The sequence below is a fragment of the Salvelinus fontinalis genome, chromosome 10, assembly GCF_029448725.1.
Source record: "Salvelinus fontinalis isolate EN_2023a chromosome 10, ASM2944872v1, whole genome shotgun sequence".
Taxonomy (NCBI): Eukaryota; Metazoa; Chordata; class Actinopteri; order Salmoniformes; family Salmonidae; genus Salvelinus; species Salvelinus fontinalis.
Window position 1 is genome coordinate 21,707,727 of NC_074674.1, and position 25,038 is coordinate 21,732,764.

The window sequence follows — 25,038 nt, forward strand, 5'->3', positions numbered from 1 at the left end:
AAGACTGTAACGTAACAAAATGTGGAAAAAGTCAAGGGGTCTAAATACTTTCCGAATGCACTGTATGTATTCAACATTTTTACTGAACACTCTTTTGGCCTGTACAGGAAATTTCACTTTCACCTTTACTTAGGTACTTCTCTTCTCAGGTACTCCCCTCCCCCCCCCACACTCTGTAAGTCAAGTAGAGAAGTGTAGAATGAAGGGTGTCATCAGTACAAATAATTGACTTAGCTATTACATCATCATATGATCCTATTGTGGTTGATGTGCAACTGTGAGCAATTCAGCAACATTCAGTCCAATGTATTGCCATAGGATGCTCGTACAGCTTATATAATGTGTAGCAGAAAGAGCAAAGTTGATCCTCAAGGGAGTTTTTGCTCTTGTTGTTGTCACTGATCTCTGAAACTAGAATGCTGCAGTAGTAGTATTAGTATTACTACGTAGTAATATTAGTAGTAGTGACTTTAGTAGTAACAGGGTTCTCAAAGGATCCGGATAAAGGACAAACACACACACACACACACACACACACACACACACACACACACACACACACACACACACACACACACACACACACACACACACACACACACACACACACACACACACACACACACACACACACACACACACACAGTAGCCTGTAGATAACATGAAGGGTGTTATTGGAAATCACTTATGATGTTGCTGAAGCTTATGTACAACTGTGAGATACTCAGCAACACTCAGTTATGGTCAAACTGGATCCCATGCGCAACAGAAGAGCACATTAGCCCTATAACTCTAAGCCAAAACAGTTGTAACACACACACACACATACTGAATGAACAGCTCCACCCTCTGTCCATCTTGACAAATGACACCAATGTAAAATCTGTAATACAAGTACCATGGTTGTTAGATAATGTAAGCCTTTATTGAATACATGTAGATCCCAGTAGAACCTACCTCTTTAGACTTTAGACATTGCACATGTTAATGTTCCCTCCTCAAGATAAATTACATCAAGGACAGGTATTTAGTAAATGGTTTAACACACACCTCTATCTATGTATTGTCTATAGCAGGGCTATTCCAACCTGGGCCTAAAGGACTAGTAAACTGCAGCACTGCTGGTTTTCATCCCTCCCCTCTGATCAGGGACTGATTCAGTGGATTCTCTGGCCAATCTAACACATGCTTGTTCTTTCAGGGTCTAGACTGGGTTACTGTAAAGCACAAATGTTTTTGGGAAAAGTACAGATAAACTTGAATTATTGAATGATCGGTGAGAAGAAGGAGAGAGAGAAGGGGAGAAGAGAAACCTAGCAGTACTGTGGATGGACCTGGAGGGCCTGGAGTTGAGGTGTCCTGGTCTATAACATGTCTGTAGCTACGTATAGTACAGTCATCTCACCACTGGCATGCCTGTCACAACTACCCAGAAGTCAACTCAGAAGAAGGGACAGACACCTGCCCACAGAACAACCTGACAACAAGGACCTCACCAGAATGATACATTCACCTTTGACCCAGATTAACATAGCAGCTCCTCTACAGAAGAACAGCAGCAGGGATGTAGTTGAGCGGAAACAAACGTTAAAAAAGTGTTTATTACGTTGTTAGCACACCTGGCTATTACATCAACTAGCATGGTTAGCATTAGTGCTTACGTTACTCGATCCTCTACGCCTGTCATCTCGGCCGGCATTCAACGTATAGCCACCTTTATATATTTTTTACCACTACATCCCTGTAAGCAGAGACACAAAAACAGCACAGCAACATAAATACTTTAGTAGCACACGTGCAAAGTTTCCTATTTTAACAGAGGTGTAGTTTTAGGGCTCTATTCAATCAGATCCGCATAGCGTTTGTTCTGGCGGAGGCGGAACTGCGTTAGAGCTGTCAAATCCACAAGCGGCTCCTGGCATTATACCTAAAGCGGACATTGCCATCGCATTAACGTAAATCCTATGCAGCCTTGTTTACAAGTTGGAACACAGGAATTTGAGATGTAATCTACACATCAATTAGGCTGACAGAAATCCTAATTTTGATTTCATGATTTTTCATTCTGAGCATAATTATTTCTGTATAGCCTATACTTTCTCGTTCGGAACTTCCAACTCTTTGTGACAATGATCGCAAAAGAGCAGCTGCTCACAGATTTGATGCTGCCAAAACATCCACTATGCTGGTGTCTGCTGTCTCCAGTTAATGCTTGATCTGATTGAATCTAGGCCTTAGAGTTTGTTTCACACAGAGTGATGTGAGGAGGGATAGATGGCTGCAAATTATGCAGTTGGATAAGCTGACAGACACAGAAACTCATTAACAAACCAATCAGACACCTCAGTGAGTCAAATCAACTCATCAATATCGACCCCAACCCATGGTTGGAAAACTAAAAACTTTTGAACGTATACATTAGAATAAACACACACGCACACCCGATATCATACACACACACACATGCACACACATATTGTACATCTACACAAACTATCCATTCCTGGTCAAAAGCAAAAGCATGCACTGCAGTAATGCCAATATCCTACTGCAGTTTCCCCACAAACTAGACATTTAGATAATCGTATGGATACCTAGAAAGTAATCCATGTAAAAGAGTGAAATGGGTGAAACATCCCTTTAACATGACAAGCCGGAATCCTTCATTGACGTTTCTCTAGTTCGGATTCTGTCCTTACAGAATCAATATTTTGTAACATAGGCACCTAGGCTGACTAAAGTACGTATCTTATCACCTAACTTGTATTCACATCAGAACCGTAGCACTGAGGGTAGCAGCAATATGTACCTTTGATAAAACTCAGGCTACGTTTACAATCAACCTGGTCTCAGAGCATTTCGTATGATTCTGTACGTAAATCTGAAAACACTATGTTACGTTTCGTATGGTATGTATTCATTTGTGGATCACCATCACCCATTTCATATGATATGTTACGAATTATAGCTAGCTGGCTAACATTAGCTAGGCTAGGAGTTAGGGTTGGGTGTTAGGGTTAAGTTTAGGGGTTAGGTTAATGGGTTAAGGTATCAGGGATCAAGGTAAGACCCAGATGCAGACTGTCGAAGTAACACTGTTTATTGTGGCAACAGAGGCAGACAAAGACAGGTCAAGGTTGGCATGGGTCGGAAATCCAGGGTAAGGCAAAGGTACAGGACTCTGGGTCAGGCAGAGAGGTTTAGGAGGGCGGGTACTGGGTCAGGACAGGCAATGGTCAAAACCGTTGTTAGATATTACTGCTCGGTCGGAACTAGAAGCACAAGCATTTCGCTACACTCGCATTAACATCTGCTAACCATGTGTATGCGACCAATACAATTTGATTTGATTTGATTTAGCAAAGAGAGGCTGGGAAACGATAGGAGCTGACAGGAAAAACCGCTGGTAAGCTTGAACGAACAAGACGAACTGGTAACAATCAGACAGAGAACACAGGTATAAATACACAGGGGATAATAGGGAAGATGGACGACACCTGGAGGGAGGTGGAGACGAGCACAAGGACAGGTGAAACAGAACAGAAACAGGGCATGACATAAGGTTAGGGTTAGGGGAAGGGTTAGCTAACATGCAAAAGAATTGCGAAGTAGCTAAAGAATACTAAGTAGTTGAAAAGGTGCTAATTAGCAACAGTTGTCCGTAATGAGATTCAAACTCGCAACGTTTGGGTTTCTAGACGTTTGTGTTATACGCCAACCCATCCACCCCGATCAACCATCCTATCTTTAGTTTTTGCCTTAAGTAACCATCGGTCTTATGTAACCCTACCAAACGTGACAAATCATATCAAATCAACATATCATACTAATTTGAGTGTCCCGGATTTACGTTTACCATGTTAGGTCTAGTCAATGAGACCAGGCTGTTACAATGGCTTTTTCATATATCATCCCATTAAAGTCCACCTGCGTTCTGCTTAAACACATAGTTTAAGGTTATACCAACTCGGCAACAAATAACCTAAACACGCATAAGCAGATATTACTTTTCTGTTTATGGATTTAAATTAGGTCACACACCAAGATGGTGAAACTGACAAGCTAGCTCACAGGAGATTGCCCATATATCACACACACCCGCAGACACACAAACACACACACAGACACACACACACACACACACACACACACACACACACACACACACTAGAGCGAAGAAGAGAAGAACTACATACTCGAGCGATTTCCAGCAGTTTCATAAGAGAGAAAGGTTGGAGGGAACGAGGCACGACATTTGAGAAAGGCCATCGAGTTTTGTAGAGGGTAAGCTACCGTATGAGACAAGCAGCATGGCAGAGAGAGAGAAAGACAGAGGGATGGAGAGAGAATCAAAACAGAAAGAAACAGAGAGAGCAAGGTAAGGAGAGAGAGACAACGTAAGAAAGATAAATGGAAAGACCGAGAGAGTGAGAGAGAGAGCGAGAGAGAGAGAGAGAGAGAGAGAGAGAGATGTAGGGATACAGGTAAAGACAAAGAAAGAGTTAAACAGATACAAAGAAACAAAGAAACGGGGAAGAGCTATCGCTAGCAGCTCAGAGGTTTCTTACTGAATAAATTCCTTTTGACAGAGACCCATAGCAACAGAGAACAAAGCCCTAAAGCTGTCCCACAACACACACACACACACACACACACACACACACACACACACACACACACACACACACACACACACACACACACACACACACACACACACACACACACACACACACACACACACACACGCACAGTTTTCTTTAGAAATGTAGCTGCTTAATTTCCTGTAACTTTTGACGACACTAAAAGCTATTTCTTACTATTTCTATTTTACTATGGCCATGTTTTTCTTGCAATTGGAGCTGGGGGTGCAAAAGGCTTGAACATACATCATGAATAACTGACTACTTTGAAAGGAGAAATCACGCCCCACTCTGAAGTGTACAGCACTTCTTGGCATTTTGGTTTGAAGTACAAGATAGCACAGCAGCGACACAATAAATAACATTATTACATTATTGATAGACAAATTAATAAATAAACAAGCAAACAAATGATGGCCCATATTTTACAGTAAAATCTGGACTGAAGACAGAGTACAGTCTGTGAGTGGTTGGTGGTAAAGCCTTTTACACACATGTGTTCTGTGTGGCGCCTGTGTAGGGCAACCATTGGTGTTTCTCTATTACCTTATTTGAACATGCTGTAATAAGGCCTACATAACACTGTCTTAAAACAAAGACAGTACATGTCAGCTTATGACGGACTTTGTACTGTTACGGCGTGTACTATTGTTTAGCTTAGCTAATTCTACCCAGCCCAGATATGTAGTCCTTATGACAGCATGTTCAACAAAAGCCTAACCGGCACATGAGTGAAGGCTGCTGGGTAGTGTAGTTCTACATCAGGACATTGCCGCGTGTGTCAGGCAGCCGTAGCCCCACCAGTCCTCCTCCCACCAGTACAGTGGACGCCAGCAGGATGGGGATGGCCTTAGTGATGCCAACCAGAGAGCCGAAGATCAGGTTCCCCAGCACCGCTGCCAGCTTACACATGGCATTACAGAAGCCAAAGCCTGTACCCCTGGAGAGGAGAGGAGGAGAGAGTCAGGGTACATGTGTCTCTGTATGTGTGTGTGTGTGTGTGTGTGTGTGTGTGTGTGTGTGTGTGTGTGTGTGTGTGTGTGTGTGTGTGTGTGTGTGTGTGTGTGTGTGTGTGTGTGTGTGTGTGTGTGTGTGTGTGTGTGTGATCTATCCACCTCCTGTCTGTAGGGTAAAGCTCAGCAGTGACTACATCCAGGGAGTTCCAGGCTGATATACTGAGGCCGTTATAGAGACACAGCATGAAGATCATCATAGACTCACTGGTACCAAACCACAGGAAGAAACAACTGATGCCTGACAGCACCATGGAGCCCCCTGAAGGACAAAACATGCTATTACACACAAGATCACAAAAACACAAGATGTCATTTGATAACACATTACAAATACATACTCTTCTTGGTGATGATTGTTTTTCTTCATTTCACAGCAAGGTCAAACTCCAGTGGGGTAGTCATGCAATTGAAACTCTGTCTGAATTCCAAAGACATACTCTGTATGCAGTAGAATTTCAAAAACGTGTACAATTGAAACACTCCTACCCAGCATGCTCAGGCGCCCTATCTTGTCCATGAGGAGGGCGGAGACTATGTTGCCGGGCAACACGGCGAGTGTCCCCAGGAAGTTGACAAAGTAGACCCAGTAGGCGCTGTAGTCGTCGTCGAAAGTCATCTGACAGCCCGTTTTGTTGTGATGAAATGAACTGTTGATCACCCTCGACCCAACCAGCTTAGAATCGTCAATATCTGGAGAGAAAGACATGGAGACGAACAGAGAATGAAGAGTACTAATTTGACTCCTTTCTGTGCTTTTTGTCTGGCAGGTGGATTTTGTTGCTGTGGTTGAACCCGCTGTGGTTGAACCCGCGGCAGGTAGCCTAGCGGGTAGAAGCGTTGGTCCAGTAACTGAAAGGTTGCTGGATCGAATCCCCGAGCTGACAAGGTAAAGATCTGCCGTTCTGCCCCTAAGCAAGGCAGTTAACCCACTGTTCCCTGGATGCTGAAGACGTGGATGTCGATTAAGGCAGCCCCCCCCCCCCCCCGCACCTCTCTGATTCAAACGGGTTGAGTCAAATGCGGAGGACACATTTCAGTTGAATGCATTCAGTTGTACAACTGACTAGGTATCCCCTTTTCATAAGGAAAGACAGTAGGCCTATAACTCTTTTATTAACTCATGTTTGCCCACTATCATTCACAAATGGTACCACCCTGCCTCTTTGCCTCAGTAACTTCTCTTCATGAAGGGAAGGGTGAACAGGGGGTGGGAGGGGGGTCAAAAACATGGTCCATCAGCAAAAACATCCCAGGTCTTTTAGGGATAACTACGTAACTCCCCTCTGATCGAAGAACTATTAATACACATAAAGGAGACAATCACTGCCCTCTCTTTACCTCTCTCTCTTCATCTCCCACTCCCTTTTTCTCTCTCTTTACCTCTCTCTCTTCCTCTCTCACTCCCTTTTTCTCTCTCTTTACCTCTCTCTCGTCATCTCCCACTCCCTTTTTCTCTCTCTTTACCTCTCTCTCTTCCTATCTCACTCCCTTTTTATCTCTCTTTACCTCTCTCTCGTCATCTCCCACTCCCTTTTTCTCTCTCTTTACCTCTCTCTCTTCCTCTCTCACTCCCTTTTTCTCTCTCTTTACCTCTCTCTCGTCATCTCTCACTCCCTTTTTCTCTCTCCCCGCTCCCTCCATTACCACACTCTTCCCCATTCCTCTCTCTTTGGTCTCTGCTCCCAGGAGGAGTGTCACTGCTAGAGGCAGTAAGACTACATTTCCCATGTGGCTTTTGCACCAAGCTGACACGCCCAAATTGTTTTCATGTTCAGCTGTTTCCGAAAGGCTGAGGGGGAACCGTTTCTAAACCTGTGTCAGCTGAACTGCACCGTGGCTGTTTACAGTCCCCCAAATTCACTACTCCCTCAGAAACACTTGGTGTCCTGGAGGTGTTGTCTGGTTCAACCATTAGTCAGGTCCTCTTATATTTAAATTGCACTCTACCAGAACCTTACTTCATAAGAGCTACGTAACAGTCATAACGATGATATAACATAGAGTACCAGTCAAAAGTTTGGACACACCTACTCATTCAAGGGTTTTTCTTTATTTTTACAATGTTCTACTCTGTAGAATAATAGTGAATACATCAAAACTATGGAATAACAGATGAAGCTGGTTGAGAGAATGCCAAGAATGTGCAAAGCTGTCATCAAGACAAAGGGTGGCTACTTTGAAGAATCTAAAATCTAAAATATATTTTGATATGTTGAACTCTTTTTTTGGTTACTACATGATTCCATATGTGTTATTTCATAGTTTTGATGTCTTCACTATTATTCTACAATGTAGAAAATAGTACAAATAAAGAAAAACCCTTGAATGAGTAGCTGGGTCCAAACTTTTGACTGTTACTGTATGTCATAAACAGTACTATAAGATAGCGTTAACCAAGATCTGGGAGCGTTAACCATTACAACGTGAATTGGTCTGTGTGAAGCCAATTTAGAAAGGATATCTTTCCTTGCCTTAACTTTAGAGCAGAATGTTTAATTTGGTGACCCTCTGTCTATCAAATGGAATTGAACTTAATGCTGCAGGAGCCTATGTGTGTGTAACGATCATTGCAATGCTATTGTAGGTGGTGCACACGGCTCGGTTTCTTTGTCAAGCACAATGAACAGGAAGCAAAGAGGCAATCTCAGCAGGGGAAAATTCAAAGGAAAAGCTATAACTGCCTGAACCCACTCTTCACTCTCCTCTACAACCTGTCTCTGGCACAATACAGAGAATGAGGTGTCTGAGAGAGGGAGAGAGAGAGAGAGAGAGAGAGAGAGAGAGAGAGAGAGGGAGAGAGGGAGAGAGAGAGGGAGAGAGGGAGAGAGGGAGAGAGGGAGAGAGGGAGAGAGGGAGAGAGCGAGAGAGCGAGAGAGCGAGAGAGAGAGAGAGAGAGAGAGAGAGAGAGAGAGAGAGAGAGAGAGAGAGAGAGAGAGAGAGAGAGAGAGAGAGAGAGAGAGGGAGAGAGATAGAGACAAAGAGAGATAGAGAGGCAGAAAGAGATAGAGATAGAGAGACACAAAGAGAGAGAGAGCAGAGAGAGAGAGAGCAGAGAGAGCAAGAAAACACAAAGAGAGATAGAGAGGCAGAGAGAGAGAGAGCAGAGAGAGCAAGAGAACACAAAGAGAGATAGAGGCAGAGAGAGAGAGAGACAAAGAGAGAGAGAGCAAGAGAGAGCAAGAGAGCAGAGACAGAGAGAGTGAGAGCAGAAAGAAAGAGAGAATAGAGAGAGGGGGAGCAGAGAGAGAGAGCAGAGAAATATAGAGAGAGGAGAGAAAGAGAGTTATGTCTGAAGCATAATAGGGTTTTAGGAGAGGCTAGGCAAGGGGACACCTCATCTGTAACATGGTTGCTGTGAGGAAGAGACGTGAGTTACATTTCAAGTAAATATCCAAGTGTGTGTGTGTCAACTCTCACCAGTGTTATAAAAGAAGGCCTCTACGAAGCTGCAGTTCTTGAATAATGAGCCTACTGTTGACACGTCATCAAAGTAACAGTTCTGAAAGGTGGAGTCTACGAAGGTGACGGACTTCAACTTCATGCTGATGAACCTAGCGAGCCGGATATGCGATTAGGACAGAATGAGAGGAGGAGAGGAGAAGAAAATAAGAAAACAAGAAGAAAAAAAGAAGAACACAGAAATAAATAAAAAACTCCATTACACCAACACTTATTTATGGTCGACACACACAAAGCCGGGGAGCTGAGATTGTAATCAGGCAAATAAACGATTTATGATATCCTCTCCAGCAGACAGCGGTGTGAGACCACTAACTAGGAGCCAATCCTGGCCTATACGCTGACTCAGCCCTTTCTATCCGCGAGATAAGGAGACGTGTTGAACTGGACGGCTGGACTGGACTGATTAAAGACTTTACAAAACAGAGAAGCAACGCAGGTCCACTGGCCAGTATTGTTGATGCACAAACAAAACACAGCATAAGTGCACACACACACACCCGAACACACACACACACACACGCGTACACGAACACACACACGCACACACGTACACGAACACACACACGCGGTGTTGAGATGAACAAAGTTCATCTCTCACGTATTACAGCTCGAATAGATTGTTTTCAGTTCTGAGGTAACCATGGTTTCTAATGTAAGCGGTGTAGTACGTCAACATGGTCCTGTGATATTGTGTGTATCCCAGCATGCCTGTCTCTTATCCACCCCACAGCTACTGTATTACGATACTGCCTCTCATCTAATCTAATATATGTGTGTTGTGTCATGTTGTATTCATAGATGAGGTACAGAGGAGAAGCATAATACAAATATACATTGTGGTGTCTCCTCTGGCCACTGAAAGAGGCAATAATAACCTTGCCATAGAGAGAGAGAGAGAGAGAGTGATCGAAGAAGGAGTGCGAGGAGAAGAGGGAGTGAGAGAAAGAGAGAGGGAGGGAGAAAGAGAGAGACAGAGAAGGAATGGTAGGGAGGAGGCGAGGTAGAGAGATGATGTTTTTTAATTTCCTGGAGGCGGTGTAGATAAAGGAACGGTGTGTTGTTTACGGGAATGACGGATCACACTGCAAACATGGAATGAGACAGGCTACTTTAAATATATTATCATTGGAGAAACTGGGGGTTCTGACAAAGTCTGTTGAACACATTAAAGACAGTCTCTTTAAGAGAGTCTGTTGGTTACAATACCTGTCATTGATGAAGACTCCGTTGGTGTGTGTGTGTGTGTGTGTGTGTGTGTGTGTGTGTGTGTGTGTGTGTGTGTGTGTGTGTGTGTGTGTGTGTGTGTGTGTGTGTGTGTGTGTGTGTGTGTGTGTGTGTGTGTGTGTGTGTGTGTGTGTGTGTGTGTGTGTGTGTGTGTGCGCGTGCGGACACAGTACCTGTCGTTGACGAACACTCCGTTGGTGTGTATCTGGTTCTCCAGGGTGAAGTTAAAGGTGAAGTCTTCTATACGTTCGTTGTTGTGAGTCTTCACTCTGGAGGCGTACTCATCAGACTGAAGGTGATGGATGACATCAGGGAACCACACTGATAGGCCGTAGTACCTGCACACAGGAGATTACATCATCGTAGCTTGTTTTGTTTCAACGTTGTTCATTTGAAAAGTAGTGCAATGTATTATTGATACTAAGTGGTTCCTTTAGCTATACTGAACAAAGATATAAATGCAACATGTAAAGTGTTGGTCGCATGTTTCATGAAGTGAAATAGAAAAATTCCATACATTTTCCATATGCACAAAAAGCTTATTTCTGTCAAATTTTGTGCACAAATTTGTTTACATCCCTGTTAGTGAGCATTTCTCCTTTGCCAAGATAATCCATCCACCTGACAGTTGTGTCTTATCAAGAAGCTGATTAAACAGCATGATCATTACACAGGAGCACCTTGTGCTGGGGACAATAAAAGGCCACTCTAAAATGTACAGTTCTGTCCCACTACACAATGCTACAGATGTCTCAAGTTTTGAGGGAGCGTGCAATTGGCATGCTGGCTGCAGGAATGTCCAACAGAGCTGTTTTAGGGATTTTGGCAGTTTATCCAACCGGCCTCCAACCGCACACCACGTGTAACCACGCCAGCCCAGGACCACATCTGGCTTCTTCACTTGCGGGATCGTCTGAGGAGGGGGAGGGGGGGTGCTGAGGAGTACTTCTGTCTTTTGTGGGGAAAAACTCATTCCGATTGGCTGGGCCTGGCTCCTCAGTGGGTGGGCCTACGCCCTCCGAGGCCAACTCATGGCTGTGCCCCTGCCCAGTCATGTGAAATCCATAGATTAGGGCATAATACGTTTATTTAAATTGACTGATTTACTTCTCTGAAATTTAACTCAGTAAAATCTTGGAAATTGCTGCATGTTGCATTTATATTTTTGTTCAGTCTAGATGGGTGATCTCTTTCCCTGTTAGCGTGTTAGCATTTATCACAGGGATATCAGCGAGACACTGGCTATATCTCAGAGTCAGACACTTATCATTATGAACACACAGACTCAGCTGGGACAGACTGATAACTGGGATAAGTACTGCTGAGAGAAGAGCAACACTTCAACACCTTCATTTAATAAACAGAGTGGGGTTGAGAGGACAATCTTACCCAAAAGACAGTGTGAACCACACGATGGCCAGTTTGATGGTGTTGTCTCTGACCGGGTAGTTGAAACATTTCATGAACGTTAACCAGATCTAAACAGAGTAAATGAGAGAGAGATGGAAATAGGGAGAGGGTGATAAATTCGTTCATCATAATGCTTTAATATCACCTGGGAATCGGACTCCTACCCCTCTGAGTTCGGTCCTGATCCTGAAGAGGACTTTGGCCACAGGGTTGGCTGAGTCTGACTGCATCTCCACCAACTCATCCAGATGCTTAGGAAGCTTTATCCTGTTCACCTACAGTACAGGGGTAGACACAGTCAATGTGTGTGTGTGTTTGTGATAGATAGATAGATAGATAGATAGATAGATAGATAGATAGATAGATAGATAACACAATTAGATCCAACCAAATCATGAGAAAACAAAGAGATAATTACTTGACACCTTGGAAAGAATTAACAAAAAAACTGAGCAAACTAGAATGCTATTTGGCCCTAAACAGAGAGTACACAGTGGCAGAATACCTGACCACTGTGACTGACCCAAACTTAAGGAAAGCTTTGACTGTGTACAGACTCAGTGAGCATAGCCTTGCTATTGAGAAAGGCGTGGGCAGACCGCCGTGGGCAGACCTGGCTCTCAAGAGAAGACTATGTGCTCACTGCCCACAAACTGATGTGGAAACTGAGCTGCACTTCCTAACCTCCTGCCAAATGTATGACCATATTAGAGACACATATTTCCCTCAGATTACACAGATCCACAAAGAATTTGAAAACAAAAACTATTTTGATAAACTCCCACATCTACTGGGTGAAATACCACAGTGTGCCATCACAGCAGCAAGATTTGTGACCTGTTGCCACAGGAAAAGGGCAACCAGTGAAGAACAAACACCATTGTATATACAACCCATATTTATGTTTATTTATTTTCCCTTTTGTACTTTAACTATTTGCACATCGTTACAACACTGTATATAGACATAATATGACATTTGAAATGTCTTTATTCTTTTGAAACTTCTGTGAGTGTAATGTTAACAGTACATTTTTATTGTTTAGTTCATTTTTGTTTATTATCTACTTCACTTGCTTTGCCAATGTAAACATATGTTTCCCATGCCAATAAAGCGAGAGAGAGAGAGCGAAAGAGAGAAAGAGAGACGGACAAACAAACAAACAGACAGACAGACAGAGAGGCAGGCAGGCAGGCAGACAGGCAGGCAAGCAGACAGGCAGACAGACAGACAGGCAGGCAGGCAGGCAGGCAGACAGACAAGTGCGAGCAAGCAAGAGAGAGAGAGGTACTGTATACTCACAGTAAAGACTTTCTCTGGTTCTCCGCGGGCCCTCATGTTGGTGTCGTGGATCTGTTTCAGCACCATCCAGGCCTCGTCATGTTTACCCATCTATACACAGAGAGGAGGGTTACACACACACACACACGCACACACGCACACGCACACACAAACACACACTCCTTACCTCTAGGAAAAACCGTGGGCTCTCAGGTATGAAGGTGAGTGCTACAACAGCACACACACAGGGCAGAGCACACACCACCACAAACACTCTCCAACTGTGGAACTGGTAAGCCGAGCCCATACTGAAACTCCAACCTGCACACACAAACAGAAACCACCAATCAGATACAAGCAAAATTAGCACAGAAATACAAATTCCATGCCTAATATGACGTATTTTTGTAAAAAGTATGAAGGTCTGAAAATCTTAAAGTGCCACCAAGCACCCTTAAATCATCAACCTGTTTCATTATTGTCTCTTATGAGGAAACACACACTTCTATTTTCCACATGAGACACAGCATGTTGATGGTAATGAGAATGACTAGAGGCTGAAGAACACCATATGGTGAAGAGAACGGGAGAGAAAGAGAGAGAGAGAAGGAGAGAGAATGACAAAGCGTTGGGTTCAATTCTTATTGGAGGCATTCAGTGAGACTAATTGATACAGCAATCTCTGAGGACAGCAAAGCAAGAACTCAGGTAACAGCCTCAGTTAGCAACCACTGCACACACTACCTTTTCTCTCTCTCTCTCTCTCTCTCTCTCTCTCTCTCTCTCTCTCTCTCTCTCTCTCTCTCTCTTCCCTTCTTTTTGTTTGATTCCTCTCTGTCTTTTCTTCTCTGTATCTATTATTCTCTTTCTTACAGGAAGGAATGTAGGCCGACAGCACATAAAGTATATCTTCAGCATCCCCTGAACAGAATGAAAATAAAGACACACAGCAAGCAGACAGCTGGTGATTTTACAGTCAGTGTATGGGTGGTATTATGGCTTGCCCCTGGGGTGGAGGGAGAAAGCCACAGAGCTGTCATAGAATAGAATACATAAAAATATGATCAATTTATTCTATTTAATAAGTAAATCAATCCATGGATTCTGTTTCTATGGTTATGGCAGGGAGATAGCAGAAGTGTAAGGGGGAGTTATGGTGATATCACAGTATTGTAAACCAAATCATGTCTGTTTGAGGGTTGTTGGTGTGTGTGTGTGTGTGTGTGTGTGTGTGTGTGTGTGTGTGTGTGTGTGTGTGTGTGTGTGTGTGTGTGTGTGTGTGTGTGTGTGTGTGTGTGTGTGTGTGTGTGTGTGTGTGTGTGTGTGTGTGTGTGTGTGTGTATCCCATGGGGATGCGTTAGATTCTACCAGTACAAATCTCATTAGGAGAATTATAATGGACTGGAGGGTATGGCTGACTGACTCACACACACATATGCACACGTACAGGCATCCGCGCGCACACACACACAGCAAGATTTATTGAGCTACGCTATGCAGAATAACGCAATGTCACACCACACACACATACAAACCTGCAGTATCCTTGGTCTCAGCGCATTGCCCACAACCAATGTTAAATCACTGAGCAAATTTCAGGTCTGCTGAGCGCAAACTTGAACGTTATGAAAATTCTGTGCAACTTCCAGCGCACACTTACTGTGAACACTGAGGCTGTATCTGCTTTAAGTTATTATTATTATTATAATAATTTTTTTACCTCCTTTTTCTCCCCAATTTCGATCTTGTCTCATCGCTGCAACTCCCCAACGGGCTTGGGAGGTGAAGGACAGATCATACGTCCTCCGAAACATGACCCGCCAAACGCTTCTTAACACCCGCACGCTTAACCCGGAAGCCAGCTGCACCAATGTGTCGTCGAAACACAGTTCGAACTGACAACCGAGGTCAGCCTGCAGACGCCCGGCCCACCACAAGGAGTCGCTAGAGCGCGATGAGCCAAGTAAAGCACGCCCGGCCAAACCCTCCGATAACCTGGGCGACGCTGGGCCAATTGTGTGCCGCCCTTATGGGACTCCCGATCACGTCCGGTTGTGACACTGCCTGGGATCGAATCCAGGACTGTAGTAACGCCTTTAGCACTACGATGCCTTAGATTGCTGCGCCACTTGGGAGGCCCTTAACCTGTTTATCCACTTGTCCTTCAGACAAGGAGGTGACTGAAATGTTATTGTGTTGTTTGACGCAAGAAATCACTTTACAAAACAAAAAAATGCATCATTATTCCCATTACATTATAACAGAGAATCAGGAAAATTATGCTACCCTCTGCCTACTGGCTACTTAGCTTTTTCAAGCCTGTCTCAAAACACAACATTGGCCTTTTAAAACAAAAAAAAGCTCTTTACATGAAGCTGGTTGAGAGAATGGCAAGAGTGTGCAAAACTATCATCCAGGCAAAGGTTGGCTACTTTGAAGAATCTAAAATCTAAAATATATTTTGACTTGTTTAATACTTTTTTGGTTACAACATGATTCCATATTTGTTATTCCATAGTTTTGAAGTCTTCACTATTATTATACAATGTAGAAAATAGTACAAATAAAGAAAAACCCTTGAATAAGTAGCTGTGTCCAAGCTTTTGACTGGTACTGTATATTCTTTGTATTAGTATGTTAGACATTTACTGTACAGCTGGAGCTAGAAACACAAGCATTTCGCTTCTATCTGCTTTAAAGGAGTAGTTCACTATTTTACAACTTGATGTTAGAAGGTTCCTCGCCCTGAAAGTAGTCTACAGAAGAAACTGTAATCCATGGTTTAGTTCAAGGGTGTAACTTTGTGTTGGATTTTGGGGGGATTAGGGCCAATGAGTTTCCGTTGTCAACACCACTGTAGGGGGCTCCGGCGGTACAGTATGCAGCCGGATCTCCTATGCCCCACATGGGAGATAAAAAAAACATTAAAAAGCTGTGAAATTGTTATTTCTGGTTAATTTTGAAGCGAAAATACATCATAAAATGTGCTGATAAATTGGTCAATATACTACAATCACAATGGAAACACCAATATTTTTCTATATTACTTTAAACTGTGTTTTTACTCTTAACCGTTCAGAAAGTCACCACCACAACCCTTATTTAACTACATTTACATGTCTAAAACTATTATTCTATTTATGTACCCAGCGTTACGCTTGGCTAGTACATGGTCTTGAATAACTCATTTCTTATACCCAATGAACTTACAATGAGTCGAGGGAATCTGAGTCCACAAACGTTTTAGTTGGTTACACAATTTAATTGCAGTGTTAATTCATGAAATATTTCAGTGACAGTCAAACTACACTACATGACCAAAAGTATGTGGACACCTGCTCGTCGAACATCTCATTCTAAAATCATGGGCATTAATATGGAGTGTCCTCCCTTTGCTGCTATAACAGCTTCCTCTCTCCACTCCATTCAGCCACAAGAGCATTAGTGAGGTCGGGCACTGATGCTGGGCGATTAGGCTTGGCTCGCAGTCAGCGTTCCAATTCATCCCAATGGTTTTTGATGAGGTTGAGGTCAGGGCTCTGTGCAGGCCAGATCTCACCAAGCAATTTCTGTATGGACCTCGCTTTGTGGATGGGGGCCTTGTCATGCTGAAACAGGAAAGGGCCTTCCCCAAACTATTGCCACAAAGCGCACACCACCCACCACTTCCGAGTATATTACTCGCTAATGTCCAGTCCCTAGTTAACAAAGTCGACAAAATTAGGGCAAGAGTTGCTTTCCAAAGAGTTATCTGTGATTGTAACATACTCCATTTCACGGAGACATGGCTAGCTAGGGACATAGAATTTAGGTAGCCTTGTTCGCAAATTGTATCAGCATATCGATTGCAGTTCACGAGCGAGTAACATGCTCAACCACTGATACTCGAACTTCCGCGATGCATACAAGGCCCTCCCCCACCCTCCTTTTTGCAAATCTGACCATGACTTCATCTTGTTGCTCCCCTCCTTTAGGCAGAAAGTAAAACAGGAAGTGCCCGTGCATAGGTCTATCCAATGCTCATCCTCAACACTGGGGCCCCACAAGGCTGCGTTCTCAGCCCTCTCCTGTACTCCCTGTTCACCCACGACTGCGTGGCCATGCACGCATCCAACTCAATCATCAAGTTTGCAGATGACACTACAGTGGTAGGCTTGATTACCAACAATGACGAGACACTCTACAGGGAGGAGGTGAGGGACCTCGGAGTGTGGTGTCAGGAAAATATCCTCTCACTCAATATCAGCAAAACAAAAGAAATTATCATGGACTTCAGGAAACAGCAAAGGGAGCAATGCCCTGTCCACATCGACGGGACAACAGTGGAGAAGGTGAAAAGTTTTCAGTTCCTCGGTGTACATATCATCGACAAACTGAAATGGTCCACGCACACAGACAGTGTGGTGAAGAAGGCTTGACACCAAAAACCCTCACTAACTTTTACAGGTGCACATTTGAGAGCATCCTGTCGGGCTGTATCACCGCCTGGTACGGCAACTGCACCACCCACAACCGCAGGGCTCTCCAGAGGGTGGTGTGGTCTGCACAACGCATCAACGGAGGCAAACGACCTGCCCTCCAGGACACCTACAACACCCGTGGCACAGGAAGGAAAAAAAGATCATCAAGGACAAAAACCACCCGAGCCACTACCTGTTCACCCCGCTATCATCCAGAAGGCAAGGTCAGTACAGGTGCATCAAAGCTGGGACAGAGAGATTGAAAAACAGCTTTTATCTCAAGGCCATCAGATTGTTAAACAGCCAACACCAGCACAGAGAGGCGACTGCCTACTGTTGTGTCTTTGCTATCGTTAAATTGAAGACTTATAGTTTTTATCATAGATTCCTGTAATTAGGGATTACGCGGTCACTTGAGTAATAACGTAATTAATTAACTATGAATTCGAGGGCACCAGGGAAAGTTATTAGATTACAAAGTTATAATTTCCCAATATAACCTTTCAGATATTTTCATATCTGATCAATAGTCTTCTAATTAATGATTTATTTACTCTTTCTCACGTTAGTCTCATTCCAAACGTCGTAAATCGTTGATCTGCACGAACCCAGTCTTCACTATGAGTCATCCATACATCAATTGTCTTAAATCATTTATTTATTACTAACTAATTAATTCACAGAAATGCACAAACAAGCAAACAAACTTAAAATAGTTACATGAAATGATGGGAGCAATATACCCTAGTGGGCTGAACCGGCATGGCGGCTGTTAGACAAAGGGAAAGTTGCGTTCGACTAATAATTCACTACAGAGTCCATAACTATAACAATTGACATGCTAATCCTTACACATGAACGCTCACTCATTCGGGAACAATTGCAATCAATATATATATAGTTACGTTCAGTGTGTGTGTCGTCTTGATCGTTGGAGAGAAGTTAGTTTTTGTTGGAGTTATTGTGGAGAGTTCAGAGTGACATTCGTTATAGAATGAATGTTTCGGCGGTTGTCTTTCTTCGCGTTCAATGATACCGAATTCCTAGCTGCAGACTAGAAGTCAATATCAAAACTTGTTATTATTGGTATAAGAGTTTTACCACGTGGTATATTTAAAAGATTCAGCAGTCTGGTCTCAAACCTTGGCCCTCTCGTTATCGAGGTCAGCTGGTCTGCAACCTTTGTCCTCTCGTGATTGAGAGAAACATGGTCTTGGGTAATTTCTTAAGAGTTGGCTTTTATTCAGATAGCAGAGAGGGGTGGTCCCATGGTCTCTGACCCATACTGGGCTCAGGGCGGTCCTTGGATTTAGTTCAAGAACAGTCCAAAATCATATTACACAATTATACAAACAGTATCATACTCACTCATTCATTTTATACAACACACAGATGTAAACCTCATATCTGAGGTTATTATATAAACAGCGGTATGGTAATGTGGTCCCACAGTCTCACGTGAGTTTCCCACGTGGCGACCAATGGACATGTTAATAGCTGGACTGTCCACCGATCTTTCCTACTTGTGCAGAAATATGAAATATGTTCGTACCTCAAGTTCTGTGAGGTGGAAGAGAATTCCTTTGTCGTGAAAGTTTACCCTCTCTCTTAATACTGTTTAGCCATGCGGAGATCCTCAGGAATTTACAACGTCTCTCTGTGATCACAGCATGGGTTGAAGGAGGAAAGGGGGAGGCAGGGACAGGGGGATGGGGTTTGCTATACCCACGCAGGCAACGTCATGACACTACCTACAGACTTGATATCATTGGCCACTTTAATAAATGGAACACTAGTCACTTTGATAATGCCATTTTAAGAATGTTTACATATCTCGGATTACTCATCCCATATGTATATACTGTATACTGTATCCTTCGCTATCTATTCTTTACTATCTATTGCATCTTAGCCGCTCTGTCAGTGCTCATCCATATATTTTATACTTATATATCCTCATCCCGTTCCTTTACTAGATGGTGTGTATTAGGGATTGTTGTGGAATTGTTAGATATTACCTGTTAGATACTGCTGTATCGTTGGATCTATAGTAGAAGCATAAGCATTTCGCTACACTCGCAATAACATCTGCTAACCATGTGTATGTGACCAATAACATTTGATTTGATTTGAAAGTTGAAAGCACAGAATCACCTAGTATGTCATTGTATGCTGTGACGTTAAGATTTCCTTTCACTGGAACAAGGCGACCTAGCTCAAACCATGAAAAACAGCCCCAGAACATTTTTCCTCCTCCACCAAACTTTACAGTTGGCACTATGCATTCGAGCAGGTAGCGTTCTCCTGTCATCTGCCAAACCCAGATTCACTCCAGCATTTCCACTGCTCCAGAGTTCAATGGCGGCAAGCTTTACACCACTTCAGCCAACGCTTGGCTTTGGACATTGCAATCTTAAGCTTGTGTGCGGCTGCTTGGCCATGGAAACCCATTTAATGAAGCTCCCAATGAACAGTTATTGTGCTGATGTTCCCTCCAGAGGCAGTTTGGAGTGTTGCAAAAGAGGACAGATGATCTTTACGTGCTAGGTGCTTCAGCACTCAGCGGTCCTGTTCTGTGAGCTTGTGTGGCCTACCACTTTGCGGCTGAACCGTTGTTTCTCCTAGACGTTTCCACTTCACAAAATTATACCACTTACAGTTGACCGGGGCAGCTCTAGCAGGGCAGAAATTTCACAAACTGACTTGTTGGAAAGGTGGCATCCTATGACAGTGCCACATTGAAAGTCACTGAGCTCTTCAGTAAGGCCATTCTACTGCCAATGTTTGTCTATGGAGATTGCATGGCTTTGTGCTTGATTTTATACACCTGTCAGCAACGGGTGTGGCTGAAATTGCCACATCCATAATTTGAAGGGGTGTCCACATACTTTTGTATATATAGTGTATAGCCCTTTAATATGGATCAAGCGTATGGCGTAATGCATAGAAGAAACTCATTGTCATTCAACAAACATACACAATCAATAACAGTCATTATAAACCGGGTGGTTCGAGCCCTGAATGCTGATTGGCTGAAAGCTGGGGTATATCAGACCGTATACCACAGGTATGACCAAAAATGACTTTTTACTGTTGTAATTACGTTGGTAACCAGTTTATCTGCTTTGTGTCATTGTGGAGCGCAGCCACGTCTTCAACCTCTTATCCAGAGCGACTTACAGTAGAGTGCATACATTTTATTACATTTACATACTGAGACAAGGATATCCCTACCGGCCAAACCCTCCCTAACCCGGACGATGCTATGCCAATTGTGCGTCGCCCCACGGACCCCCCGGTCGGGGCCGGCTGCGACAGAGCCTGGGCGCGAACCCAGAGACTCTGGTGGCGCAGCTAGCACTGCGATGCAGTGCCCTAGACCACTGCGCCACCCGGGAGACCATATATTGCTCTCTCTCTCACTCACTATATTGCTCTCTCTCTCTCACTCACTATATTGCTCTCTCTCTCTAACTCACTATATTGCTCTCTCTCTCTCACTCACTATATTGCTCTCTCTCTCACTCACTATATTGCTCTCCCTCTCTCTCACTCACTATATTGCTCTCCCTCTCTCTCACTCACTGTATTGCTCTCTCCCTCTCACTCACTATATTGCTCTCTCTCTCTCACTTACTATATTTTTCTCTCTCACTCACTATATTGCTCTCTCTCTCACTCACTATATTGCTCTCTCTCTCTCTCTCACTCACTATATTTCTCTCTCTCTCTCACTCACTATATTTTTCTCTCTCTCTCTCTCTCACTCACTATATTGCTCATTCTCTCACTCACTATATTGCTCTCTCTCTCTCTCTCTCTCTCACTATATTGCTCTCTCTCTCACTCACTATATTGCTCTCTCTCTCTCACTCACTATATTGCTCTCTCTCTCACTTACTATATTTTTCTCTCTCTCTCTCACTCACTATATTGCTCTCTCTCTCACTCACTATATTGCTCTCTCTCTCTCTCTCACTCACTATATTGCTCGCTCTCTATCACTCACTATATTGCTCTCTCTCTCTCACTCACTATATTGCTCTCTCTCTCTCACTCACTATATTGATCTCTCTCTCTCACTCACTATATTTCTCTCTCTCACTCACTTTGAGCCCAGCCATAATCATATGATCATCTACAATTATCACATGACAAAAATGGCTGGCCTTAACAATGATGGTGTTAGCTTATTAACATGAATTCAATTGTACTTTTCTAAGCTAAATTAATGATTTACTGTGTGGTAATAGGTATAGCTAGCAATCCGACTACATAGTACCTGTTTATTATGAATTGTACAGTGTAGCTTACAGCCCTCTGCACTCTCACCAAAAATATTTGTCCTGCATTTTTCTCCTCTTTGGCATGAAGGGCACTAGCTACCTTTTCACTAGGGTGAACAGTGACCCTTTGAGTGCTGCTTATCTGAAACTGCAATTGAAAAGGAAAAGGGGAAGATCCAGATACTGTGCTGGCTTTGGTCAAAGATGTTTATTACCAAGCCAAGATAGACCACAGCCTGTCATTTCCAATGGGAGCAAATTAATCATAGTGGGCAGAACAAGCAAAGAGGTAGGCAGAGCCAAGCATGAGCTAGTGAGATCATATCGTCACATTCTAGCATGTATTCACATATTTCTGTCAGGAAACACCTACTCTGTGATGTGCGTGTGTGCAATAACCCAATTCGCCCTTGCACTCTTTCTAAAAAATGCCATTTCTTAAAACTTTGGCAAAGGGTAAAGTCTACAAAACTTAGTCCACTCTGTTCATAACATATGCTAGTTTTGGGACAGAACACTGTGTTGAAATCAAATGTTTCATTGATGAGAAAATTAGCAGAATGTCGGGCAAAATCCATCTCGCTCCACCTTCTCCCACTGTTGGCCACTGGTCTTCCTCTCATCAACAAATTTGGCCAGATGCTTCAGATGTATACATCCAGTGAAACATCTGGCTCACTCTTCCATCTGTGCTTTGGTGCTAGCTTAGCTAGCTAGCTAATGTTAGCCTAGCTAAAATAGCCAACTTAGCATTGGGTCACTCGGTATAAAACAGTTTTTTACACAATCTTATCTCATCAGCAATAGTTTGCTAGTTAAACAACAACATAGGAATACATTTATGAAATGTTCAGGAACATTTACTCGTTTGGAAACTCTCAAAACATTTATACATTGGAGCGCTCATGAATATAGCTGCGCTACCTCTCCTCAGCAAACACCACAAAGAGAAAAAGAGAGCGTAGTGCATGCTTTTGAACTGTCACTGCAGGCCAAAGCAATACATTGGGCAGGCTGCCTCCTCATAAAATTATAAACTGAGTCACTGTGGTGCTAAGCCACATAAAGCCATTAGCTGCCTGCCACTCTGCAGTGGGGATGTTTTTCCAATCAAACTCATCATATTATATTATTGGGGGAGTCAAATTGACCTGTTTCTAATATTGGGGGGCGGGGGGTTTCAGTTTTTCGTTAATCAGCCATGACAAACTTCAGCTAACTTTAGCCACCGCTAGCTAAAAATCTATTGAAGTGATGGGTACATGTAAAAAAAATAATCAGCTTTTGGTATCATCAAACCAAATGTGGAGTTGACTTCAGGTGGTTTGGAAATGATATATAAAAATGATATATATATACAGTTTCTCCTTGCCCATAAACTACCTTCAGGGTCAGGAACCATCTAACATCATGTTGTAAAATAGTGAACTACTCCTTTAACATCTGCTAATCTATGTACATGATAAATAAACCTTGATTAGATTTGCAATTCGAGTGTACAGTATACAGTAACCACAGACATGCACAGCTCCTCACAGACACACTTCACGTACAAAACATTACGGCTGTGAGGTTACGCCACGCCCCTCAACTTAATTCAGCAAACACACAAACACACACAAACACTGAGGTTTTCCAGGAAGAGGAGTCCTGCAGCCCCTGGCTAGCAGCAGTCATTGAAGAGTCCACTGCGGCGGAACCTACGACACACACACGGCTGCTTCACACACACACACACACACACACACACACACACACACACACACACACACACACACACACACACACACACACACACACACACACACACACACACACACACACACACACACACACACACACACACACACACACACGGCTGCTACACACAGAGAGACCAAGGTGTTAACGGTGTGTGGTGCGTGTGTGTGTGTGAAGACATGTCGTGTGTTTTATGACGAGTGCTTTTTTATCTTCTGTCCTCAATAGTCTTTTATAGTAAATCAATGACTTCACTGAAAATTCTACACCTGCCTACACCCACACCCACCACATTGCATACACCACCATGCATTCACCACACCTCTTCAATTACCCCCCCCCCCCTTCGTCTCTATCCTTCATTTGCTCTCCTTTTCTCTCTCTTCACCAGTCTTTCTTTTTCCTGTTCACGTTCTCCCTCGTCCCTTCTCTCTCTCTCTACCCCTGTCTCTCCCACTCTGTTTTTCTTTATCGATCACGCTCTGTCCCTCCCTCGCTCTGTTTTTCCTTCACCCGTTAAATATCCCTGACACCGCCCACATAAATCATCTTCACTTATCCACCTCTCCTTCCCTCCTGCTTTTTCTTTCTTTCCTTTTCCTCTTTTCATTCCCCTCCGTCTCTCCTTCTCTTTTCTAACTGTTGGCCCTCTCTCCTCTATTCTGTCCTTTCTTTCTTGGATCCCCTCTCTTTCTCTCTTGCTTCCCTCTTCTCTAGCTTTGGTTGCTGTTAAATATACTTGTCCATTCTAGGATACGGGTTGCAGCCCGTTCAGGCCTAAGTGGCTAATGTCAATCATGTGACAAATGTAGCTTGCCTTAGAACGGTTATTATTGGTGAACGAAGTGAGTCACTCAGATAATCCTGCACCTGATAGGAGGACAGGGCTGTCAGTCACTCACCGTAGTGTGGTATGATGAGCCAAGCCATGGCTGAGGCGTAGATCCCTCCTATCATCCAGAACATGCAGAGCCAGCTCAGGTGCTCTCCTCTCTTCTCCCTCGCCAGGAACTCAGCAAAGTAGGGGAACACGATGGGCACAGCCCCACCAATCCTGCACGGGGACATGGGAAACATAGTCAGCACTATATGGACAAATCAAGTTGTATGTGTGTTTGTGTGAGCAGTTCGGGAAACATGGCTGCTCTCATCTAACGCAATGGGATTGAGTCTGGAGAGAGAAACAGAAAGACAGAACGAGAGAAATAAAGAGTTAGAGAGAGAGAGAGTTAGAGAGAGAGAGAGTTAGAGAGAGAGGGAGAGAAATAGAGAGAGAGAAAGAGAGAGAGAGAGAGAGTTAGAGAGAGAGAGAGTTAGAGAGAGAGTTAGAGAGAGAGAGAGAAATAGAGAGAGAGAGAGAGAGAGAGAGAGAGAGAGAGAGAGAGAGAGAGAGAGAGAGAGAGAGAGAGAGAGAAAGAGAGTTAGAGAGAGAGAGAGAGAGAGAGAGAGAGAGAGAGAGAGAGAGAGAGAGAGAGAGAGAGAGAGAGAGAGAGAGAGAGAGAGAGAGAGAGCAAAA

The 25,038-nt window shown here is 43.5% G+C and overlaps 1 protein-coding gene across 2 annotated transcripts in view; it reads right to left on the bottom strand.

The window, feature by feature from the left end:
• Positions 1-903: 903 nt before the first annotated feature.
• Positions 904-25,038, bottom strand: part of LOC129863818 (synaptic vesicle glycoprotein 2C-like) — a 78,801-nt gene continuing 54,666 nt past the window's right edge. For both annotated transcript variants that reach the window (XM_055936099.1, XM_055936098.1), the window contains exons 4-13: positions 24,425-24,576; positions 13,224-13,357; positions 13,058-13,147; positions 11,920-12,030; positions 11,735-11,823; positions 10,519-10,683; positions 9,077-9,210; positions 6,146-6,349; positions 5,759-5,918; positions 904-5,583 (exon numbers count right to left, since the gene is read on the bottom strand). In XM_055936099.1, coding sequence (XP_055792074.1) covers positions 5,400-5,583; positions 5,759-5,918; positions 6,146-6,349; positions 9,077-9,210; positions 10,519-10,683; positions 11,735-11,823; positions 11,920-12,030; positions 13,058-13,147; positions 13,224-13,357; positions 24,425-24,576 — 1,423 coding nt within the window. In that variant the 3' untranslated portion in view covers positions 904-5,399. The remainder of the gene's footprint in view (positions 5,584-5,758; positions 5,919-6,145; positions 6,350-9,076; positions 9,211-10,518; positions 10,684-11,734; positions 11,824-11,919; positions 12,031-13,057; positions 13,148-13,223; positions 13,358-24,424; positions 24,577-25,038) is intronic.